Source organism: Microcebus murinus, chromosome 17 (genome assembly GCF_040939455.1).
Source record: "Microcebus murinus isolate Inina chromosome 17, M.murinus_Inina_mat1.0, whole genome shotgun sequence".
NCBI classification, from domain to species: domain Eukaryota; kingdom Metazoa; phylum Chordata; class Mammalia; order Primates; family Cheirogaleidae; genus Microcebus; species Microcebus murinus.
In genome coordinates this window covers 19296081-19322978 of record NC_134120.1, presented here as the reverse complement: position 1 = coordinate 19322978, position 26898 = coordinate 19296081, and the positions used below count along the sequence as shown (strand labels likewise).

The 26898-nt window shown below is 36.0% G+C and overlaps 1 protein-coding gene across 2 annotated transcripts in view; it reads right to left on the bottom strand.

Moving 5' to 3' along the window:
* Window positions 1-26898, bottom strand: part of MBD2 (methyl-CpG binding domain protein 2) — a 66688-nt gene that overhangs the window by 38032 nt on the left and 1758 nt on the right. The window contains exons 2-3 of one of the 2 annotated variants that reach the window (XM_075993860.1): window positions 11357-11516; window positions 340-9360 (exon numbers count right to left, since the gene is read on the bottom strand). In XM_075993860.1, coding sequence (XP_075849975.1) covers window positions 9154-9360; window positions 11357-11516 — 367 coding nt within the window. In that variant the 3' untranslated portion in view covers window positions 340-9153. Of the gene's footprint in view, window positions 1-339; window positions 9361-11356; window positions 11517-26898 lie in introns of those variants that run through there. The other variant, XM_012745505.3, reaches the window with a different exon arrangement.

Here is a 26898-nt window from a genome sequence, read left to right as displayed (position 1 = left end):
AAGCCAAGAACTTAAGATTGAAAGGACAATTCAGTGAAAGTGATTCTGAAAGGGCCTAAACCAGGAATATGTATCAACCAGTGGTTGTCAAGTATTTTTTTATATTTCTACCCCCTAAGTGAATTCTGAAAATATATATACTCCACCTGCATTTTAAAGTTGATATTAGGAATATTTCCTATTTTATTTAATGTAATTAGTTGCAAAGGATGCACTTATCAGAAGTATTTTAAATACTGATACTTTAATAATATACTTATATCATTTAAAATGTATCTAACAGAATCTCTTCAAAGGTTATAAATTTTATTTCACTCTTTTTTCTCTTTAAATTACTAATTCCATTTCAAAGTTATTTCCTATTTTAAACCTGAAAATCTTTCATTGACCATTTATAGATCATGAAATTATTTTTTTAAACTTTCTGTGACCATAAAGCTCTTAGTGATAAAACAAATTTCTTCTGGTTTGCTACAATTATTACTGTATAACCCAAAGTGACATATTATAAAATTTAATATATAATCCTTAAGCATAAAAGATAAATATTTGATACATAAATAGATTAATGAAAAGAATTTTTGAAAATAACTTTATGTTCTTGGATGAGTATTACTAATCTCTAGAATGGAACAAGATTTAGCATCTATTTCTATTCTTTATTTTTTATAGGTGTAGCACTAAGAAACCTTGTTCACATAAATGAGTAGAGTTTTATTCCATGTCACTCAAATCTCTGAATTTCTTCTGAGTTATGTTAAAATAGCACATAGTGAACCATCCAAAGATGTTCATCAGTTGACATCTACATAAAGCCCTCTAAATTTTGCTGAAAGCAAATTGCTTCCTTGTAGAAAGAATTGTTATCTAGTTATCATTTTCTCAATCCAACCAATATTTCAAATTGTCTTGTTAGTGGAAATCAAACTTTATTTATTTATTTATTTATTTTTTGGAGACGAGGTCACTCTTGTTGCCCAGGCTAGAGTGCAGTGGTGCAATCATACCTTACCGCAGCCTCTAACTCCTACGCTCAGCAGATCCTTCCACCTCACATACATTCTAATATTGAAACTAAATGCTGGGATTACAGGCATGAGCCACCATACCTGCCTGAATTCAAACATTTTGTACTGTGCTAATATTGCAGACAAGCGAGAAGTCTGCTCTTCTGTAAAATGAGAAGCTGACTGTAAAGGAAAATTAGTGGAAAAAATTCCAGGTACTGCTATCATAGGTACATTCTCAGATCAATTGAAAGAAAGAGTATACATGGAATTTAAAGATATTAAAATGGATTCCTTGAAAACACTTCATGTCTATGTATACCATGTAAAACCTTCATATAGCATAATTGGAACACCAGAGACTTATACCATACTATATTCTAAATACCACTCTGCTCAACCTGGCTTTGAAAGAAAGCTGTGTAACAGTTCAAATTGTACATATTCTAGGGCACAAGACTTGAGGACTCATTTTATCTTTAAAATTCATGAAATTTTTGTACTTTATCTTAAAAACTAGCCAAGTTTAAGGTAAAAGTGTTGCTCTAACTTCCCAAAATGTTCAAATAAAACTGACATTTCTAAGTATCATTCAAGTATCATTTTAATTCTGTGGTACTGCATACACCTCATACCCTTAAGAGATAACTCATGCCCCAATTTGAGAAGCAAAGATTTTGATCTCTATAAGGTCAGTTTCCTCAACTGTGAGTATAATAACTATTGCATAAGATTCTTATAGAGATCAAACAAGATAATGCATGTTATGATGTTGCTGCTGCTAATGCAACTTTCATTCAATCATTGAATACTATATGCAAGGCATTGACTGGACGACAAATATACAGTCATGAAAAAATTTCTCAGACTTACATTCTGAGGGTATGGAGAAGACAATTAACAAAACAGATTTACAGCTTGTAGTCATATTGGCACTTAAATTCTGAATAAATAATTCTTTACCATTACCATGTTATTGAACATGTTATTAAAATTTGAAAACTCTACCTATTGAGCTTTCCCAGAAGTAAAGCCATCCCCTGGTTCAAACCAAGGCATGCCTGAGTGATATCTGTAGGTCAAATCAAGGCTACCTTCAGAAAGTAATTACAGATTTGCTCCAGAATATGCAGAGTAGCCAATAGTAAATGTCTTTGCACAAAATAAATGCCAACAATGAAAAGTGCCTTAGAATCCTTGGGAGAATTATGGAAACAGTCGCACAAATGGTTTTCTGCAGGACTTAATTCTTTCACTGACCTGGAGTCTACAAGTTCGGTTTACTCTTCAGGACCTATAAAACTTAGTGAAACAGACCTTGATTGTCCACAGAAACCTGGGCATCCAAAATAAATCTTGTCAAAGCCATAGCATGGGCAATTATGTCCCCAAATCTACCTTCGGTATTAGCACTATAGCCAAACCCAAGCCCTCTCAAAAGGTTCTATCACACTTGGATACATGTGAAGCACCAACTTATGATAAACCCAATATCACACTGAACAAGTCACTCTCATCAGCAAGCCTATTGGCTAACATGGATAAAGTTCTTCTGTTCACTTTTTGCTTCCTAGCAATCTTTATCCAATCAGTATTTAAATACATGGCTCAAATTAGCCAAAAAGATGGAATAGTGCTGTTAGCTAATAACCTTCTAATTATTTTATTAGCTAAAGACTATTAGCTAAAGATAAATATCCTTTATTTATTCATTTATTAAGACTATTTTTGTATAGATGAGAAAATTAAAAGTTATTTGGACAAGAGAATACTAATTAGCTCTACTGTCCTTTGCTACATCTTACCTTTCTTCATTCATTCATTCATTCATTCATAATTTATTCATTCATTAAACAAGCACTGTCCAAGTCACTATCATCTCTGCTTGAACAAATACAGTAGCTTCCTAATTGGGTCCCAATTTCCACTTCTGTATCTCTGCAATACATTCTCCACACACAGCCAAAGCAATCATACTGCTGCCTATGTAAAGCCCTCAAACAGCATTCTATACCATTCCTTGTGCCTTTGTCTAGTTCTTCAGCCTCATCTAGTACCAGTCTCCCATTTACTAAGCTCCAGCCAACCTAGCCTAAAGTCCTCCTACAGTGACTACATCCTGCCTTAGAGAATTTGCACTGGCTATTCCCTCTATATGGAATGCTTTTCCCTCTGGTTTTTGTATAGCTGACTCCTTGTCATTCAGAACTCAGCTTAAAAATCACCATCAGAGAAACCTTTTCTAATCACACAACCTAAAATAGCCACATAATCACACAATTCTCATTTAATTCACTTCATAGCATTTCATATTTTACAGTGTGTATTGTCATTACACTAGAATATAGGCTCCACAAACACAGATACTTCCTCTGACTGTATTACTACAATTATAGACATCTGTTTTATCTGCCTCAAGATTATCAAAGTAAAAGAAATAATCTCTAAACTTAGTAATAAATCCATTACTATTTAACATTAAGTTATGCTTATAAATAAGCACGTCAGCATCTTCCTCTGAGTCACACAGCAAGTCTCCCATGGGAAAATAATCCAGGCTACAGATGGTGTTTTTGACAAAGTCACTGTCAATCATAGTGCTATTATATTATGAAATAATGAAAAATAAAGGGAACAAAGAATCTAAAGCTCAGCAGACTGTCAACATGGGAAGACATCAAAACATGCTGTGTACGTGGCAGGAAGCGTACGTACCATGTTGCTCTTAGAGAGCTAAGGTTCAGAAAAATATGTTCTTCAATTATGAATCTGAAAACTTAGATCATATCACTATAATTTACCATAGTAACTTTTTATCTGTATAGTCAGACAACAACCTAAAATTATATACAGAGATTTTAGACAAAAGAGAAAGATTATGGAAATTAATATGTTGGGGCAAAATGTAAGGTCAATTAGTAGGAATGTCAATGGGTAAGTTACAAAGATGGAACAGGTTAACTCTTAGATGAGCTGTACAGAATGTTTAACCGGCAAGAATAATATTAATTTGGACATATACAGAGTTAATTGGCCTTAGATACAAATAAACTTTAAAGAGAATCAAACTTGCCCCAAATGGTCAGCCATTCTCCTTTACAGAGATAAGCAAAGGAGTTGAAGGAGGCCATACTCTGCTGAGTAGTTCTGTTACAGATCACCATGTAGGAGGCTGAGAATTAAGGTCAAGAACGAAGACAGGTCTTGTGACACTCAGAGTTCCAGACAGGTCCTAGTTGCACTAAGAAAAGTTTCTCTGTAGAACAGTAATCCAGCAGGGGTATACCTACCTCCCTTTCTAAAACGTCAAGACCAGAACATTTCAACTGTTTCTATACTCTGCTCTAACAATTATTACATCTAATCCCATTACACCTCACATCCCTGTCTACCCAAGTAATGCTCAAAGGGCCAAGTCTCTCAGATCACCCACCACTCATCTCCATAATATGCTATATATCTACCCAATACTTCAGTGGACCTCAAACTGTTTTGATCTCAACTAAGAGTAAAAATATATTTTACATCATGACTCAGTACACACAGTGTGTATTTATCATGAAATTCTCCTAAAACAAACTTACCCTTAGTAAATGTAATGTACACTGACCATGTCTCTTATTTCATATTTTTTTAAATTCTAGTTATGAGCCATTACTGTGATTTAATGAAGTTTGAAAACCAATTCCCTAAACTTATCTATCCCCACCTCCAATCCTTAACATATATGCTCATATATACATAGCAGCAGGCTCTCCTATAACCTCAGTGTTTTCTCGATTCTCTCCAATTCCTGATCTTACCGTAACTTGGCTGTCCCCTGAAAACACTACCTCCCTGAAGTTTTCTCATATGAAGTTTATTTCTCTCCCCCCTCCCCACCCTCTTATAACCACATATCTAAGAGCCAGGAGCGGGAATGTTTCCTCTTTTCTCCCCATTACTACTTCATTTTTCCATTTTTGCTCCCTCAAAAACACTAGTTCTTTTGAAGCCCATGGCATCTGGCTGTACTACCCTAGTCAACACTAGTAAGTATGCCACTTACTAGTGTTGTCATGGCATCTGGCTGTACTACCCTTGTCAACACTAGTAAGTACGCCACTTCCAATGTCTCAATGAAAAATCCAACTCTCCAATTTCCACTTCCGATCCTTGGGGTTCACTTACTCAAGACTGCCTTCTTCGGTTTTTGATCCCATCAAGATCTTCTATCCATTGTCTGTCCTATTTTCTCAATGTTCCCTAAACCCTTCCACATTCTTCCCTAACTGGTATATGTTGCATGGTTCATCATCATCACAATGCAAATGTGCTTAACTTTCCTGACCTCTGTGGTTTCCCCCCTCACACTATCTATTCTCTTTAACCATTCTAGTCTTTAAAATGGGACAGAGATTAACCAAATCAATATCCCTGTCATCTACCATCTAATGATTCTTCCCTCCAAGACCAAGAAAATTTATTCAGAGAATTATAAATACTAACCGATTTTCTCTCTCATTCCCTTTTCAACCCAATCTAATCTGGTTTCTGTTCCCACCAAAACTGTTGTTACTGAGGTTACTAATAGCCTTCATGTTGTCAAACTCAGTGGAAATCTCAGTTTTTCTCCAGTCAACCAATTGGCAGCAATCAACATAACTGACCATTCTCCTCTTTGAAACATTCTCCTCTCCCAAGTTTCTCCTACCTCACTAGCCATTCTTTCTAAATCCACTTGGATGATTCTTTCTACTTTAACCAAATTTTAATTAATGGATTTTCTCAGAGCTTAATCTTGGATCCTTTCCTATATCTGGGTACTCTTCTTCAGTCTCATTACTTGAAATACTACCTATGTGCTAATAACGTTCCAGCTCAGTACTCTCAATTCTAGTATACCAAAACTGCATACACGATACCTCCATTTGGATGTTTACGAGACACCTCAAACTTTGCATATTCAAAACTGCTTTTATCCACTCATATAAATTCTTTCCCCAAGGTGACCTTAGTAAATGACACACCAATTAAACTAAGGCTCACCCTTGAGGTCTTCCCTGTCATGCTCCACCACTAATACATTACAAATCCTCTCAATTCTATTTTCAAGAGATCTAGGATCTGTCTACTTCTATCTCCACAAGCATGACATGTGTCTAGGCCATCGTCATTCCTCATTGGACTACAACACCCGCTTGCTCCCCATTTCCACTTTTGCCCATTTCAATACTAAATTAACAGAAACTTGTATTCAACAGTAGCCCCACACTTATCCCTTGGAAAAACTTCAGGGCCTAGAAATGCTACATTTATCATCTGTGACCTATTCACTTCCTCTCTCTGCTCCCAACTATATCTACAGAGACCAGAAAACAATCCCTTCGGCAAGACCTTAATTCACTGCCAAAGAGAGCATCCACATTTTTGGAAAAGATTTTACTTTCTCCACAAGCCAGGAATGCTGGAAGAAATGAGGTCTTTGTTTTTAGTTTGAATGGAAGAATCCCAGGATGGTAGAAGAGGCAGTTTTTAACACAATATGTCCTATCAGGAGTTGGTAATCAGATTGTTCTTACCACAGGGCTCTTTGGTGGTGGTTATTTGGCCATGAGGTCCTTCAGGCAGAAATAAATTAGCCCACTAAGGTACTACTTTAATAACTAAACAAATCCATGTTCAAACAAAAGCCTAATCTGAGCAGTGACCTGGCTCCTCACCTGTTCCATCACACCTTCTCTCAAGTCTTACACCTTCTCCTGCCTTTGAAACAGTGGTTATTTTTTCAGCTCCAGATTCCTCTGAGAATTTGAAGTAGATTCTCTCTTAGAAAAATGCATAGAAAATATTGCACACAATTCAAAAGTCTTCCTGTGGTATGGACTGTCAGGTTAGGAAACCGCCCCTCCTCCCATTAGTTCCTTCCAAGCTGGTCTCTTTCAACCTTTAAAGCAAAAGTAACCATAATAATGATGTTCCTCAATTGTGCATTCTCTTCCAAATATTGTCCTTTCTACCTCTCATTCAAGCTTCCTAAGAGTAGTCCAGTCATTTTTGTGGGAAGAAGGATAAAAATGCACATATGTGTATGTGTGTGTAAATGCAGAGAAGCTCTAGAAGGATACACAAAAAAACCCCTCATTAACAATAAGGAAGACGACTTGGGCTGAGAGTCAGGAGAGGGAAGGAGACATTTTTCACTTAATAATCTTTTCACTACATGCACACATTGCTCAACCAAATAATGAATCAAAATTTTAAAACTTTTAAAAGAGCAGGCACATTTTGTCTCTAATTTCTCATTTCCCAGAAATTTTCTGGCATTCTAAATATGACTTCTGATCTTTCCATCCCTTGAAACTGGTTATGTAAAGGTCACCAGTTGCCGTCTAATTTGGAAATCCAATGGATATACAAGGACTTTATACTCCTTGATCTCTCCATGGCATTTTATGAAATGGCATTTTGTAGGCTTTTATAATACCACATTCTCTTGATTCTCCTATTTCCTTTCTGGAAGATCTTCTCACTCTCCACAAGGTTAATTTATTCATTTAATCCATAGGCCTATGGTGTGCAAGATATTTTTCTTCTGTTTGTCCTTACGTTGGGCAATACCAATGACAAATCAGTAGGATAGGAATTCTCAAAGTGTGACCTGAGAATCCCTGGGGTCCACAAGATCCTTTTGGAAGTTCAACAAACTTTTTTTTTTTTTTTTTGAGACAGGATCTCACTCTGTCACCCAGGCTAGAGTACAGTGGTGTCATCATGGCTCACTGAAACCTCAAACTCCTGGGCTCCTGCCATCCTCCTCCCTCAGCCTCCCAAGTAGCTGGGACTGTAAGTGCATGAAACTGCACCCAGCTAATTTTTTTTTTTTTTTTTTTGTAGAGATGAGGTCTTGCTATATTTCTTAGGCTGGTCTGAAACTCCTGGCCTCAAGCAATCCTCCTAACCTTGGCATCCCAAAGTGCTGGGATCAGAAGCATGAGCCACTACACTCAGGCAAGAAACAAAATTATTTTAACTCAATCTTCTTCACTCTATCCCCAAATTTGCCCTTCTTCCCCTATTCCCTGACTTTCCTGCCCCAGGTGACCAAAGCCAAATTTGCAACAGGCATAAGAAATTCTCTCTTTATAATCATCAGGTACTTATATCTACTAATACCTTTCCATACCTCTTGCCACAGCATTAATTCAGGCCATTATTACTCTTCTAAACGAAAACAGCCCAACTAGTCTCCCTACTTCCAGTTTCACCCCTTCCCAAATCTAGTTTCCATATAGTGTACACCATTCTATCTCCAATACCCAAATCTGATTCTCAACATCATCACCCATTCATTTAAGAGTTTCTCAAATTGCACAGAAATTGCCTCCAAGATACATGAGCTCTCTACCAAAATGTCCTATTGTTTTCTTGATAATTAAAACAAGCACTTTCTAGATCTGGTAGAAAACCTAGGATATATCCATACAGAATCCAATTCTGTATTTATAATGACAATAACATATTACCACCTTAAACTAATTCATGAGAAATGGCAGACTTAACAGACAACTGATTCCACTCAAGAGAATAAGATACTCATTATTTCCAAATGTATTAAATTTGGGTAAATAGAGAAATGTGCTAAACACTACCTCAGGTTCCTATTAATCACTATAAAGCTCCCAGCTTTCTTTATAATGTACTATCATAAAAAGATATAATATAGTTATTAATTAGCTACAAATTTATTTTCTGCTTTATAGAAATATCTAATGTTGATGTTACTCTAAGAGAGCTTATTTTTAAAACTATAAACTCCACTTTCTGACTATGAAGCTAAAATAAAATCAAATGCAAAAATAAGACCATGCCCCCCAAAATTCGGTTAGAAAGCTTCATAAACAATGAAAATGAAAGGCATTTCAAAAATAATGTATGGTATATTAATTTATTTAATAAATATTTATTACCACTATAAACTTCTGGAATGAGGTAGACAATAAATCAAATAAGCATAAAGCAACATTTATTAAGTACCTACCATGTGCTAGGCTTTAGACTATACACACAAAACCAAAAAAGACATGGTCCCTGCCCTCGTGGAGCTCACAGTCTAGCTGAAGCAGACAAACAGTCACAGATACAACAGCAAAGCACCAGGCAAGCATTATGGAAGAAGGAACTGGTTCTGCCTGGAGCATGCAGGGCAGGCTTCCCAGAGATGGAGACAATGGAGCTGGGCCTTGGATGAGGAGGAGTTCGCCAGATGCAGGGGAAGGGGGGAAGCACACTCCAAGCAGAGGAAACAGCATATGAGCAAGCAGAATCTTGAAAGCGCATGCCATGGTGCAGGATGATGAGCGGTCCAGTGCAGCTAGAGCAGAGAAGTGCACACAAACTAAAGAGATGAATTAGTTTTTCGTTTTTAATGAACCATAAGTGTCAGGAAATACATCTTCATATTACACTTAATGTAGCTAAACTATGATTCTGGTAACAGTAGGGTAATTCGAAAGTATTCTACTCATTTCATACTTGAGCCCCTTCTAGCCCCATCTGTATGTGCTCAGCACTATGGTCAGAGTTTGAAAGGGAAGTCTTAAAAACATAAATCTTAATTTTCTTCTGTATATTTAAGAAGCAAACCAAACCCAGAATAAAGGTTTCCTTAAGCCGAAATCACTGTGCTTCACTTATATACACACAAGGTCCTAACTTTTGCTAACTTGAGCTCCCTCTAACTCCTACTTTTTATCTTTAATACTTTCATAACTATCAACCCAAACTAATCCTACAGTTAAGCAATACAGATGCAATTTAGCCTTCCCTCTCATTCTGCCTTTCTGAACAAGGTACCTGCCAATGCCCCTATGGAAACCAACACAAGGTATTATGATGTGAGGAGGGAACAAAACATTCTGACCTCCATACCAATTTATAGATATTAAACTACTACTGTAAACCAAACTATTAATAAGCTGAATTCTGAATAAAGGCAGGTATGAAGCAAAGACCTTGTGCCCTTCAGAAAAAGTAAAAAGGACAGCAAAGAAGACAGCTTAGGTCAGAAAGTTTCCTACACTGGCTATGGGGCAACACTGTCCACCAAGGCTGCTTAGTGCTCAGGAAGGTGGCAGAATAGGGTAGGACAGTGAGAAAAGGAAAGGAAGTAACATGGGTCAAATACTTTGCTAGATGTTATTATACAAATTCCCATTTACTCCTCATAGTAATGGCAAGGGAAAAAATTGTATTTCCTTAATTTTACAAATAAGAAACGTGAGGTCCATGGAGGTTAGGAAAGTTTCCCCATGACTTCCTCAAGCTAGAAAGTAGCAATGCCAGCTCACCAAATCATGCCTCCCTGGGTCCAAAGCCCCTTTCCACTCTACTATACTGCCTTTGGGTTCCTAAAATAAATGCAGCACTGCCCAGAGACATGCAGGGTTATATTGGTCATAACCTAAGAAAGAAAAGCCCCTACTGCTCCCGCCACTATTTTCACATCATCTGTGTGAGACAACAGTGGTGGCAATACCTGTATACACAGATCCCTGAAATTTAGAGGCAGAAAAATTGAGAAAAAAATGGTATATATGTTTAGTTGCCCTTGGGGAAAATATAGTTTTCTTTCCCAAGATATTGGGTGCTTTAATACAATTAAATTAGTACAGGTTGAGTATCTCTTATCCAAAATATTAATATTTAGGATCAGTTTCAACTTTAGGATTTTTTTCCAATTTAGAATGCTCACAACCTATTTCATAGTTCAAATGGGACTTGTTCAAATTGCTATACAATAAACTATCAACCAAGCAGCTCAATAAAAATAAGAGCTAATGGAAAAATCTCTAATTACAGTATTAGGATGAGAATATTATTCCTAACAATCATTATTTCAGCATCATCAAAAGTCAAAATAAAAACTGCCCTTTCTCAAATCCTGAACCTGAAAATTAATAGGTAATTATAAACTATGTGGTATGGATACTTGTCATTTGAAAATTTTGCCTTCTTTTGGGCAAAAGGAACTATTTTAAGGGGGGAAAAAGCAGACAATTAACATCAACAAATAAATCTTTTTTAAATAGTCCCAATGGGCAAAAAAGTGTGATGTATGTTGGCCTAGAGAGATATTAAGATGTTGTTTTTTACTGTGCACAATTTACTACTGCTCTCTCCATGTAAGTACTACTGCCAAATACCTGAAAATAAACCAGATTTAAGTTAAAAAGCTTCACAAGGCAGGGAGAGGGGATGGAGAGGGGTGACAAACAGATGGGACAAACAGACAACCCAAATTCCAATGTGAGATACTTTTTGGAGAGCTTTTGAAGTAGCATCTATATGCTGGAAGTAAATTCACCAACCTTATTTTGATTGAGAGGATCATTCCGCAGTCTCTGTTTGTTCTTCTGTAATTTACTAGGCATCATCTTTCCAGTTCTGAAGTCAAAACTGCTGAGGTCAACAGTATTTCCCAGGTACCTTGCCAACTGAGGTTTGCTTCTGAACTTCTTACCACTTGGACTAGAAGAAAGATAAACTTAATTTAACAAAAGGCAACAATATTTACCCTTGATCTCTACATAAACCTTTTCTTCATGCCTTCCTCTGCCCCCAATCACTACCACATTATAATTTTAAATATAATTTTTTTGAAAAAACATTAAAGTTTTCAAGGAACTTCATAACTTCCCTGTAAGAAGAGATAATGTGTCAGCTACTGTAACGCTTCCCTCGGTAATCTACTGGAGCACATAAAGGATGTTGCTACAGATTATCCCACTGGTCATTCACCCAGTAACCACTGACAGAAACCAAACACAAACTGCTCACAGAGCACAACATGCACACTGCAAATGTCTTCAATCTTACAAACTTTCTTTCCATATTGACTTCTGAAATGCCATTTTTTTTCCTGTGAGTATTACACATACACAATGCCAAAAAATCAGAAAGAACTTCAAAACAAACTCTTCTGAAGTCAACAACCCTGGTTAAAAAAGCACACACAATATTTGAGTTATGTTTATTGTATGCCCAGAGTTTGCATGAGATTTTTCTCATCATCTTTGTATAAAAAAATTTTTAATTTTTTTAAATCAATAAATATTTTAAACCAGAAAAAAAAACACTTGGAATCCATATAATTTTTGAGCTACCAATTCAGAATTGTAACATTTATAACAGAAAAAAATTCTTAAATTTTGAAAATATTTAAATACTCCCTAATATAACTATTAAAAGCAGAAAAATAAGGCAAACATGTGCTTATACAATACTGACATGAATTTTGTTAGCCAAACTCCTGCCTTAGAGAAGGACATCAAGAATAATTTACTTCTTGTAAGAAATATTGCCAAAGCTGGAAAATTACAAAAGTGCCAGAAATATACAGAGGACTAAACTAGTCTTTCCTAAGGAATTTTCCCTATGTGGCATTAATCTGTAAGAAATTTTTTATAGGAAGATTGCCCCAGAGTCTTATCTAATAAATTTTCTGAGCTAAATGTTCTAGAACAAATTGTTAGTGTGACATGTCGCAAAAAGAGAAGTATGAGAATTCTAGAATATCTCTCAAAGAAGCCAACATGTCACATTTGGAATTTAACCTTGCCCCACATGACCACAATAAAAAAAAAATAACTCAACAAGAAGACAATGGAAAAAAGGCTGAGAAATCAACCAATAAAACATTCCCCTGGAACACAAAACAACTCTCTGGGTCAATCCCAAACCAATACACCCCATTTGTCTAAGGTATTCTGCCCCCACAGACTTCAAGACAACTGAAGAACAAAATTCTTTCTCCATGATCACATGACTTAAGTATTCCTGAAACACAATTCAAAGTATAGAAGTCAGCCAAGAGATGAAGATAGCAACCAGTAACAACAAGAACACACCACGGGAAAGAACATAGGAATATGTATGTGCAAACCTCAACTCCAATTCTAACCTAGATTTCCAAATACGCTCAGTATCACAAAATAAAATAGCAAGTCACTCTCAATATTGTCCAAAACTTGAATCATCTCTGTCCACCAAACATGTCCACCCCCAAACCTGATCTATAATTCCCGATTTCTGTTAGCCGCATCACTATCCACTTAGTACTTAGTCCTCCAGGGTAGAAGGAGACACCACAATTCTTCAGTGGCCCCATCCCTTAGCCACACATCCAGTACCAAGTTCTAAACATCAGAGACTCCTCCATGCTGACAAAATAGTTTCACCTCCTTAAGAAAACATCAAAAACTTGCAATCTGTAATATATATATTTTTTCCAAATTCTTTTCCCATCAGCCTTGGTACCCTACATTCTATATTTAACGTCATCAAGATATGCCATATACCTTTGACTCTTCTAGCCATGTCTTTCCATATGAAAGGATAAGCATAAACAATACTCTGCCAATCAAGGGCCTATTAAATCCTCCAAGCCCAGCTAAAATGTTACCTCCTCTAGATGCCTTCTGAGTTTCTTCAATATAAATGAGAAATTACTATCTCCTAAAATCCTATTTTATTACGACAATTCCTATATATTTTCTTGATGGGTCAAACAACCAAAAATTATAATGTCACTTTTTAAAATCTTCAAATACCATAGAGAAGTTAGCACTGAACAAGGTAACTTTGAGAGAAAAAGACCTTATCATTTGAATAGTAAAGGATGTGTTTTTCATTTGCAGACCCAATAGAATAAATCTCAGGCTCATGCTTGTAATGTTAGCACTTTGGGAGGCTAAGGCAGGAGGATCACTTAAGGCCAGGAGTTCAAGACCAGCCTGACCAACACAACGAGACCCCATCTCTACAAAGAATTTTAAAATGAGCTGGGTATGGTGGCATACACCTGTAGTCCCAGCTACTCAGGAGGCTGAGGCAAGAGAATTGCTTCAACCCAGGAGTTTGAGGCTGCAGTGAGCTATGATTGCACCACTGCACTCCAGCCTGGGCAACAGAACGAGATTCTGTCTCTCAAAAAAAAAATAATAATTAAAAATAATTAACAGTTACACTGCATTTGCATAGAATTTTTTAAAATTTTTTTCATGGTTAATCTGTTACACTGTCTAAGAAATGAAGTATTACTAAATGGCTCGAATTAATTTGAAAAATAGGTAAAGATTACTCTATTACATCACTTATTAATATATAATTTTAATTAATTTTAATTAAGTTATAATACCCAAATAGTCCTTATAATCAGATGCTCAAGTTACTGGTAAACAAGCTTCTGATAAACTATTTGATAGACCTCAAAAATGAAAAAAAAATCTCTGCACAAAATAAAATGACAACTCTCAATCAGATATCCCTCAAATAGATCTCTTTAGTACAACAAAAAGCTGAGTGCAAGAGTGGACCTTGTCTTGACAGGTTAATTTTTCAGAAGATGAAACTATGCAGGTAGTAACTTTTACCAAAAAAGATAAGCACTAAGAAGACGGCTTAGAGACAAATATAAAGCCTTTTTAGAGGAATCAATTGACAAATTTCACAAATTAGACCTGCAATAAGTAGTTCCTTATGTAATAGTTGAAATGTCAGTTATCTACTGCAGCTGAAAACACACTAGAGCCCAGAGCCCTACTACAACATTTCTCTACAGAACAAAACTCATCAGAGATCAATCCATTTTTAGATACCTCTCCCCCAAATGAAGAAAATTTAAATACCTAAGAACTCATTTAAAAGGCTATACTCCCAGCCTGAGCAACAGTGAGACCTCGTCTCTACTAAAAATAGAAAAAATTAGCTAGGCATGGTGGTGTGGGCCTATAGTTACAGCTACACAGGAGGCTGAGGCAGGAGGATTGCTTGAGCCCAGGATTTTGAGGTTGCTGTGAGCTAGGCTGACACCACTGCACTCTAGCCAGCGCAACAGCAGAGCAAAACTATGTATGTATGTATGAATGAATAAATAAATAATAAAAAGTTTAAAGAGGCTATACTCAAATGGGATTGCATGTGTTTATAATCTAGATTAGCAGTTTCCCATGGCTTAAAAATCATTCCCACGTTTCTTGATTTTCAAAATCAAATGGAAGATATTTATTACAAAATATCTGACATACTATAAAAAGGCCTGGCATACTCTAATACTAAACTAAATTAGCAATGAAGGAAAAAATGTAGAAGTTATAATTATTAACATATCTAAAAGAAAGTTGGAATATCACCTATTAATAGTAACAGGAGATTCTTACTCATACTGAATCACTACCTGCTGTCATAAAGATGGAATTTTATGAAACATCTGTATTGGATAGCTACAAGCACTTGTCATATATAATGCTGCCTTCCGAAAACAATACAAGCCATTCTCTTCTGTGTTACTGCAATATCTTGTGCACGGTGCTTTAAGGAAAGTCAACCTAGTTGCCACAGGGGATTTTAAGGCCAGGGACCTTTCTCTGCAGATTAAGGGGAACAAGGAGGAGTACAAGGCCCAAGGGGAATGGTTAAGCAGGAATTCTGCTCATGAGATATAGACCATCTGCAGAGGGACAAACTGATCCTGGAAGAGGCAAACCTGAGGAAGTAAATGACAGATGAACAAAAAGACTGTCACTTAAGTTCTGATCATACCCAAAGTGATTAAGTTATCATCTGTCTACCCCAGGGGTCCTCAAACCTTTTAAACAGGGGACCAGTTCACTGTCCCTCAGACTGTTGGAGAGTGCGCACTGTGGGCCTGGGACAAGTCGGCAGCTAAGCAGGACAGGCAGCAGCTGCAAAAACACCAGGAGGGCCAGATAAATGTGCGAGGCAGCCTGCATGTGGCCTGCTGGCCATAGTTTGAGGATGCCTGGTCTACCCTCTATGATGGCTGTTGTGGGTCTGGTCTCAGAAACACCAGGACTTAAAGTAACTAAGCTTTTATTTTAAAGGTATCAATTCATAACTTAGGGAAATTACTTTTTTTTTTTTTTAACTCTAGTGGACTGGAGAAGAATATTAGTCATTTTCAGTTTTCTCTGCCCAAAGTGATTACTTATAATCCTGATAAGGAAATACTACTATTTCACTTTCAACCACAAAAAAAAATTCCCTACCAAATCCCCCCTAGACATGCCATTCCTGAACCAAGGTGTGATCACACTTTTAACTTTTTCTACCCACTATTTAAATACCCTGAAGTACTAATTAAATGGAAATCAAAACCACAAATTGATATGAGAACATTTCATCACTTAAACTATGTTTTTTACTTCTTTCATTTTTTTTTTTTTTTTGAGACAGAGTCTCGCTTGTTGACCAGGCTAGAGTGAGTGCCATGGCGTCAGCCTAGCTCACAGCAACCTCAAACTCCTGGGCTCAAGCAATCCTTCTGCCTCAGCCTCCTGAGTAGCTGGGACTACAGGCATGTGCCACCATGCCCGGCTAATTTTATATATATATTAGTTGGCCAATTAATTTCTTTCTCTTTATAGTAGAGACAGGGTCTTGCTCAGGCTGGTTTCGAACTCCTGACCTCGAGCAATCCACCCGCCTCAGCCTCCCAGAGTGCTAGGATTACAGGCGTGAGCCACCGCGCCCGGCTTTACTTCTTTCATTTTGATTAAACTATTTAAAGCAATTCTTAAACCTAACTCTATCTTAGAAGTTTTGAAGTATAGATTATCAAAAAGAAATTTTATCCAGCATTTGACTCTCAAATCTAAAAAGCAAAACAAAAAAATACAGTTGAGATACCAGAAAAACTCAAATTATGCTTACCTTAATTTAGTGGTATTCAAGGCCGGGCGCTGTGGCTCACGCCTGTAATCCTAGCTCTTGGGAGGCCGAGGCGGGCGGATTGCTCAAGGTCAGGAGTTCAAAACCAGCCTGAGCAAGAGCGAGACCCCGTCTCTACTATAAATAGAAAGAAATTAATTGGCCAACTGATATATATATAAAAAAAATTAGCCGGGCATGGTGGCGCATGCCTGTAGTCCCAGCTACCCGGGAGGCTGAGGCAGAAGGATCACTCGAGCCCAGGAGTTTGAGGTTGCTGTGAGCTAGGCTGACGCCACGGCACTCACTCTAGCCTGGGCAATAAAGCGAGACTCTGTCTCAAAAAAAAAAAAAAAAAAAAAAAAAAAAAAAAAAAAAAAAAAAAAATTTAGTGGTATTCAAATTTTGTCACACTGTGAACTCACCTGTAATCACCATTACCTGAGCTAGACAACTACAACATGCCCTACTAGTTTATGACACACAAGTTACATATTCAGAATACCTGCTTCTTGCATGTGAAACTACTCTGAAACCAACCTTCTAATAAAGCAGAACATATATTTTCATGTTACTTTGGTAACACAGAAAATCATATTTAGTCAAACCATTATAAAAATAGAGGTCTAAACAACCACAATTATATATCTTCAAATATGAAGATATATAAGCAAAAATATATAAGCAAATTCTAACATCATGAACTGTAGGGGTGGCAGTCATCAGAGTCGAATAAGATGAAGTAGCCTGTAAGTGACAAGAAGTATCACAGATGGCAAATGGACAGCTATATAGCTAAACAGCATGTTCAGAGGTATATCATTCCCCATCAGTATCAGGAAGTACTTTATGGGGAATAATAGAAATTTCCATACTAAAAATTCTAAAACCTACAGCACTGGATAATTTAAGACTAAAGAAACATCAACTTTCTTTTTATTCCTTTAAAAATGTTAAAGCTTATTTGTTACTTACAAGAGTAAGTAAGTGTTCAAAGAAAAAAAAAAGATTTCCCTAATTTTAAATAACAATTGTTTCCAGAAATCAATAAGCTAAGACTAAAAATCTGAAATTAGAATTATCTTTTTGTACTTAGGTACAAAACATAATCAGAAACCCACCAAATCAATAAAAGAACGTATACCATTGCTTAAACAGACACATGCACACACAGACATGCACACACACAAGCACAAGAAAAATGTACCTAGAAGTCATCTCCCACACACCATTCTTTAACTTCTTTCCTATCAACCCTTAAATGTAGGCCTTTCCTACAATGGGCCATCCTCAGCCCCCTTCTATAGCTTGTCTCAGATAGATTTTTATCTACTCTTTTTTTTATCTCCCATATCTGCTAAAATCCTAAATAATCACTTTTGAACCCATCCTTCCTTTCCATTGCCACTGTCCAAATCAAGTTTCTATCACCTCAAATCTAACTCATCATTACAGGCTAACTGATATCTGCTAGTCTCTTTGCATTCTAAACTATCCACACTGCTCTTCCTAAAACACCACTTTGACCACAGATCCTATTTAAAAGCCTTCAATGTACTTTATTCCACTAGCAAAACGGAGCCAAATATCTGAGCCCTGCATTTTGGATCCATTTTCAGCTGGTCTCCCCTTAATGTTTTTTAACCTGACTTTCCACTCCTCTTACTTAGTAACCTTTGCTCCAGCTATATTGGTTTATTCACTGTATTCTGAATAGGCTGAATGGTTTCTATAGTCCTTTGCAAACACCATGTTTTTTACCTGGCCCGTAATACATGACTCTACCCCTAATCTCCAAGAGCCTGGAAATACCAATCCACCTATATCCTACATCTTCCATAAGAAGATGCAGAACCCAACAATAACAATGTTTCCTTCCTCTGAACCCATATAATCATGAACTGACTGTTGGCCTCTCTTCCAGTTTTGAAATACTGAGTTCTATACAGTTATAAAATTTCCACAAGTTTTAATCTTATCTTCACAAATAGCATATTACTTTTTTTTTTTTTTTTTTTTTTTGAGACAGAGTCTCGCTTTGTTGCCCAGGCTAGAGTGAGTGCCGTGGCATCAGCCTAGCTCACAGCAACCTCAAACTCCTGGGCTCAAGCGATCCTGCTGCCTCAGCCTCCCAAGTAGCTGGGACTACAGGCATGCGCCACCATGCCCGGCTAATTTTTTATATACATATCAGTTGGCCAATTAATTTCTTTCTATTTATAGTAGAGACGGGGTCTCGCTCTTGCTCAGGCTGGTTTTGAACTCCTGACCTTGAGCAATCCGCCCGCCTCGGCCTCCCAGAGAGCTAGGATTACAGGCGTGAGCCACCGCGCCCGGCCCATATTACTTATTTATAAATGAAATTCTAAGATGTCAGATTTGCTACAAATAATCATGATTGGGGTCAGGGGTAGACCAAGTGTTGACAATTGTTTAAGCTGGGTAGTTTTTCATACAATTCTCTCTACTTTTGTATGTAGGTTTGAAAATTTCTATAATAAGATGTTTAAAATGTAAACATTAAAATATGCAAGCTTAATACTTCCTCTGAAAGTAGGAAAGCAATTTTTTTTTTTTTTTTTAAGACAGAGTCTCACTTTATTGCCCAGGCTAGAGTGAGTGCCGTGGCGTCAGTCTAGCTCACAGCAACCTCAAACTCCTGGCTCAAGCAATCCTCCTGCCTCAGCCTCCCAAGTAGCTGGGACTACAGGCATTCGCCACCATGCCCGGCTAATTTTTTGTATATATATATCTTAGTTGGCCAATTAATTTCTTTCTATTTATAGTAGAGACGGGGTCTCGCTTTTGCTCAGGCTGGTTTCGAACTCCTGACCTCGAGCAATCCGCCCGCCTCGGCCTCCCAGAGAGCTAGGATTACAGGCGTGAGCCACCGCGCCCGGCCAGGAAAGCAATTTTTTAAAAAAATATCAAAAACTCTGGAAAAGTAAATTTGAGCATTAAAGAATTTCCTTGGCAATGGGCATAGAAGGTAGAAAATTATTTTAAAAGTACTTACAAAGAAAAACTTATCTACAGTTTGGTTGCTAATAAAATATGGCAGCACTTCTCCTTTTCCCTCAATATAAATGTTTAAGGAATCACCATAAAATTTTACATGATACATAAGACTTAACAAGTATAAATAAAATTCTATACCAATCATTTTCATTCTAAAAACTAGCATGTATGTAACAAAAATTATATGCAAACAGTATGTAACAGTATACAACTGTAACTAATTACATTATCTCTATATCATGGTTTGTTAAGAAAAAATTAAAAGCCAGGGTGATTAAGTAGAATGTGAAAAATGAATAAATGTAGAATTTTACCTAATTTCATCCCACTGCCTTAAGGCATTTGCTTTCTGGGAAAGGAAAAAAGAAAAATACTAAATTGTAGACTGGATATCGCTATAGAAATGTCAGAAATTAAATATGTCTGGGAATTATTTCAAAATATAATTGAGGGAAAGGGGTGGGTATAGATTAAATAAGATTGGCCAGGGGCTGATAACTATTAACACTGGATGATGAGAACACAGGGATTCATTATACTTTTCTATCTACTTATGAATATGTTTGAAATGTTCCATAACAAAAAGTAGGTATGTAAAGGGTATGTGTACACACACACACACACAAATATACCCAAAAAACAGATGGGAGGGTACTATGTCCAAATAGTAACAGTGGTTCTCTTTGGGACTATAATAATTATCACCATTAGATCTCTATATGGTTCTATAATTTCCCCATTTTCTACATTGAGCATGGGTTGCTTTTATAATCAAGAAAAAACAGATAATATTGTGTTTAAATCCTGAGGAATGGACCTTTATAACCTAAGATTTGCTCTAATCTCATTTCAAAATACAACAAAATACTATAAATCTTCACATAATTACCAAGTACATGCTTCTACTTATGTTGGCTAATTAAGGAGAAAAGAATATTTCACTGATCTACTGACCATCTACTACATACTAAATGGACTTAATCTCAAAAAAAAAACAACAAAAAAAAACTCCACAAGGTAGAATTCTTACCCTCGATTTATAGTTGAGGAATGAGAGGCTTACAGAAACCTATCTGTTCTAGTTAAAACACTAAAGCAAGATTCAAGCCCTGATCCTGTGAATCAAAAGTCCCCATTCTTTATCCTAAACTAGGACTACCCAAGTGTGGTCTGTGGACAAACTTACTGATCCTCAAATATGTACACAAGTATAGAGAAAGCACTTAGAAACTGCTATGGTAATTTGACAGAGTAAGTTTATGACTGTGGAATACAGTAATAAAAAGTTGCAACATTTTGCACATCCACTTTTCTATTTTTTTTTGCAGGCCACTCTACTTCCAAGATACTGCAACAGCTTCACATTTATAGCAAAAGTTAGTAAAATTAGGTAGAAACATTATCCTCCCAAGATAATACAAAAGCAATTTTTTTTTTTTTTGAGACAAAGACTCACTCTGTTGCCTGGGTTAGAGTGCCGTAAATTTTTTCTATATATTTTTAGTTGGCCAATTAATTTTCTTTCTATTTTTAGTAGAGACGGGGTCTCGCTCTTGCTCAGGCTGGTTTCAAACTCCTGACCTTGAGCAATCCACCTGCCTCGGGCCTCCCAGAGTGCTAGGATTACAAGCGTGAGCCACCATGCCCAGCCTCAAAAGCAATTTTTGATGGTAGATTGTTTTAAACAAAAAGAATTTTTTTAATATTAAGAAAATCAAAAGTTCCATAGATCCTTTCAGGACTAAAAGTCAATACATAATGTACACACATAAACATAACACACGCAAGCAAGTTTAAGGAAAAACAAGAACATTTACTTCAGCTATTCAATATTTGTATACCTGATTTAGTATAATACAGGATGCTGAGTAAGTATAGCAGGGGACACAAGACAGCAGAGGCATAAGGACAGTTAGGCCTATCTACAGCTAACATTAACAATAAGTTTTTTGGGGGGGATTTAATAAAGAAAAGTATTAACTATCTGCTTTATTCAGCAAGGACTTATTAAGAACCTTCCATATACCAGGAACCGTGCTGGATACTGAAGATTCAAAAATGAATCAGACTCGGCCCCTGACCTTGAAGAGGTTTAGAATCTGGTGGGCGACTTGCCAACTATTTATTACTATTAAAGTAAATGTGGTAAGAGTTAACAGATTTATACTCAAAATGCTATAGGAGTTGCCTATTCTGCTATGGGCTTCTGGGAAAAGCTTTTTAAAAGAGATGGATCCCCATTAAAAAGAATTTTAAGGACATTCATCCTTGCTTTATCTATGGATCCTTCTAGTGTAAAAAGAACAAAGCAAAAAAAAAAAAAAAAAAACAACCAAGATATAGCATTCCAAAAAAATCTTTTAAATGATATTCTTTGTCAAAACTGTAAATCATTCATAATTATTCATAACAAATGCTGTGTTCAATTTTAAAGTTCAATTTTCCATTTTATTATTATTTATATTCACACAGAGCTTATGTACATCAAGTTCCCAAACAAATGAGTTTGAATTTATATTATGATGAGAAAGAAGACAGAGCAAAATCATGACATCCACAGATACTCAAATTTCATTCTGTTCCATCCTGTTATTCCCCTTCCTGGGGAAGTTTTAGCTTTTAAAAGTTCTGATGAAATTAACAATTTTCCTAGTCAGTTTCTTACTGGAAATGTCAAAGAGTAATAAAGGAGCAATAAACAAGAGTCGCAAAGGGCTTTAATATTCCAAACCAAACATTAAATCCACAAAATATGAGCTGATGATTTATTTCTAATTCATCCTGCAGGTCATTAGAGGATCTCAAACATGAGTTAAAAGGTTATGAATTTCTATTAGTCCCACTATAACATTTAAAAAACAAAAAAGCATCACCTCCTCTGCAAATCACCCATTTCTGATCCATTAATTAAAACCAAATTATGAAAAATTTATGACTATATAGCTCAGCAATGAAAATTTTAAAAGCAATTTGAAAAAACCATCTATCAATGTGTTAGAGATTATTTTTAGAATGCATATGCATGCATCACTTCCTTTAGAGCTATGCGTATTTCCTCTAGTACAGGTATTGTGGGTATTGTGGCAGGTAAGACTTTGCATGTAAGATCTAAAAATCAGATGTAGGACAGATGGCAATGTTGCACCCTAACAAAAATTCCTCTAGCACATCACTGAAAGACACGATGATATCTTGAGGAAGATGTATCAGAGCACAATTTCCACCATTCTTGTTATGTCTTTCATTTCTGGATCCAGCCTTCAATTAGGCAATGTCAAGAAAAAAAAATAAAAGCAAGTCAAACTGTCTATTATACAATAAGCTCTTAATAAATATTGGATTTCTTTCATTTCTCCAATGAAAGAAGTTTTCTTAAATTGGTCTTTAGGGTACATTTCAACTGTATTTCAACTCTGAAAGAAGAGCAGCAGCAGGATTCTATTATACCTCTCCCCTTACCAATAGTACAACCTCTAGCATATTAACTTTTCCCGTGCTAATTCCCCATCTGTAAAATGAAGATAACTGTACCTATGCCTAAAGATTCAGTATGATAATCCATATAAAACATTTAGTAAAATAATACTAATAGCTGCCAAAATCTGAGAGCTGCGACATGGAATACACATAAACTAAGGCACACAAGACTCTACACTATAATCTATACGATAGAGTCAATGAAATTCAAATGTTGATTTCTTACTCATGTCTGTGCATTATGAGCTTCTTATTTACCATTTTGATTTTATCTCTAATATTCAAAATCCCAGAAAAGGGCTTTCTACCCTTCTACAGTACCCTCATATTAATGATTAAAATTAGAAATTTCAAAATGTTTAGCCTTAATAATAAAATATCTTGACCAATTTCAGCCCAACACACCACCACAGGTAATATAAATAAAGCAAAAGCTAAGAAGTCATTTAAGGCTTGTTTTAAAAATTTTTAAGTATAACATCAATTGGTAAATGCTTCTTTTACATCTGTGTGTTCAGCACTGTGCCTAGGAGGAAGGAAGACAGCTATGTAAGAAAGCTACAGGTTCTAAAGAAATGAATATGACAGTAATACAAGTGACACCAGGTTTTAACTACATAGGAATAACCAGAAACAAGAGAAGATGGTGAAAGACTTTTTATTGAAAGCTAAGAAGACTTTAACATGAATATATAAGAACTGACAATTGTCACATTTCCTCCCCTGGTCCATTCAGCCAATTTTCTCCGAAGATTATGTGGAAGAATCTTTTTTTTTTTTTTTTTAAGGCATAACAAGGTTGGGGGGAGGTTAATTGAACTTTGACATTCTCAATGATTCAGAAATCATACCCTCAAGGTATCATACTAGTCTTTAGTAAGAAATGATACCTACACGTTTTTTATGTTCAACCCACCAACTGAAGTTATTTAATGAATGGTTTTCCTTAATTAGTCCTTAAACATGTCTAAAGCTCAAAGACCTACATATTTCTGGAACTGAATCTTCGTAACACTATGAGGTACAGGTACAATCAAAGCCATTTTACAAATGGGGAAATCAGCACAGGGAAGTTAAGCGACATGCTGAAGGTTCACCACTGGTAAGAGCAGAGTTGGAATACCAACTCCAGACCTTTTAACCCCTGTACCCTGTTGCCTTCCCTAGAAACTTCTTCTTTTATCAGTATCACTCATAATTTTATACACCTCAATTATGTCCCAGTACTTTTCAGATCAAAAAGGTGAACTCTTTTTAGTCTGTCTTCTTGCGTCCTTCCCTGTGATCATTTTCATGTTCTGATCCCATTGTACTCTTTTTCCTAGAGAAGTGATCAGGTGGTTCATAATTTTGATAAAAAGAGTAAAAAAGTTTACTGTTTCCAATATCCAACCAGATGATATTTCATGGCAGCAACTGTAACAGTTTACCATGACTCCCAGACCTTTAACCCAAGTTATAACCAAGAGTCTAGAACCTAACAAGTTTAGACTTGATTTTATAAAAAGCCAAGAAAAAGCTACTAAAGGATTCTATGAAAAAGAAAATAATATTTCAAAAATATCAACTGGCAAGTATTATGTAAGGAACCAAAAACTAGAAATGAAAAATTAAACCAGAAAGAAAATTATTGTTCAAATAGTGGCAATGAACTTTTTCAGAAACTATACCAATGGATCCAATACTTTATCACACCACACCCTTTTTAAAAATACACTTTGGATGATAATATATGAACTGCCACTACACTATCAGTAATCCTGACACCAGGCATAATTATATTGCTTAACTGGCAACCAGAGGCACGCCTTCCTATTAGAACTTGGCAGTTTCAAGAAGCAGCCAAAAAACAGTCTACCAAAATTTGAGGCTTTCTCGATGAGCTTAATTTCAGTCCAATTAATAAGTGTCAGCCACACCCTACGTTAACAGGCACGGATTTGTTTAAATTACTCTCCCTAGGGGCAGGCTAATTCAGGGGTTAGCATTATTAGAATCTGTGTGAACAACTGGGTGCAGGTGTTCACATTACCAACAGAAGAGTTAACTCTTAACCCATCTATTAGCAGATATAGCAAGTGTTTTGTGAACTACTGTTTTTTTTTAAAGGGTGGGGTTTATATGGTGACACTAATATGTAAAGCAATGACAATGTAGATTGAAAAATAATTTGTCCTCCTTTACAATAAGCAGGTAACCACCAGCATTCATCACAAAAAGGTAAAGTCACAAGTCAAAGTAACTACTGTATCATAAATATCACATACTTGTATGTACATGCTACATGTATCCAACTGCCTCAGAATATAACCTCTCAGAGGGAAATCAAGACTGGGTGTTACAATCCTACATAGTAACTAACAGTTTATAGGTAGTCAATAAACAACAGACAATACTCCTTCCAGCCCTGAACATGTGTGGCACAAGTCTATTCAATTCATCCTTTCCATTTTATATAAACAAGTGAAGAACAAACCATACTGCAGTGTCTAAAAAAAAATTTTTCATTTTAGAGAGTAATTATAACTATGCTGGTTTGTAACTTAAGACTTGTTTAGAAAGTTTGTTTCAAATTGATATTAGTTTTTCTACCATAAGATATTTGAGTTCTAGGGGGAGGAGGGGATGGGTATTTACATACATAGTGAGTGCAATGTGCACCGTCTAGGGGATGGACATGCTTGAAGCTCTGACTCGAGGGGGGAGGGGAGGCAAGGGCAATGTATGCAACCTTTACGTTTATACCCCTATAATATGCTGAAATCAAAAAAAAGTAAGAAAAAAAGATATTTGAGTTTGTATAAAAAAATTTAACATCAAAAAATTTACAACGCCTTCATGAAACTGTTAAGTGACCACAAAATAAAATGAGCACTCCGGCAATATGACTTTCTGAAATAACTTTTCCAGCTACCACAAGGAAAACAAGCAAACAAAAAGCTTTGCAATAACCAAAAGTTAGTTTGAACAAATACGTCATCCCAAAACCAAACAAACCATATCCCAAGAGAACTGCCATAGGGAGTGAAATTCAAAGTTTAAGATGCTCTACTGAGAATACACTAGTTGTCTATTCCTCAAGGAGTTCAATCCCAGACTCAGAATACTCTTGACAAATATAACTGCCTACAAGACATCAGCACATAGTTCAGAAGATTATGCAGATTGTCTGCTTAAAAAAAAACCAAAAAACAGAATGAGCTGTTAATGAAATACTCGAAAATGAACAATTGTGAACAGCACTAAATATAAGCAATGAATTTGAGAGGAATAACCTATTTACCACAGTAACTTTCTTAGCACTGAATCAAATATTTAATATAGGGAAATAAAATGTAAGATAATCCCTTTATATGTTTAAAATACATTTTCTATTTTATCATTTGAGATTTCAGGATGAGTGGTCTCAAGATCAAGTGAAAAAATTTCTAATGCAACACCACTTTCATTTATTTTATTTTTACTTGAAGAGGTAAAACATATTTACTGAAACTATTCATGTATATATTTGAGCAACCATCAGGAATGTTCATATTTACATGCTACACCAGCAGCAATCATGTTCTTACATGTACGTATATACGTGTGTATATTTAACTTTTTAAGTCCATTTACGAGTATTCTTAATATATAAATATTATATTGTATGTGTATTGACTTATTTTCCCCAGGGAAATGTATTAAGCTA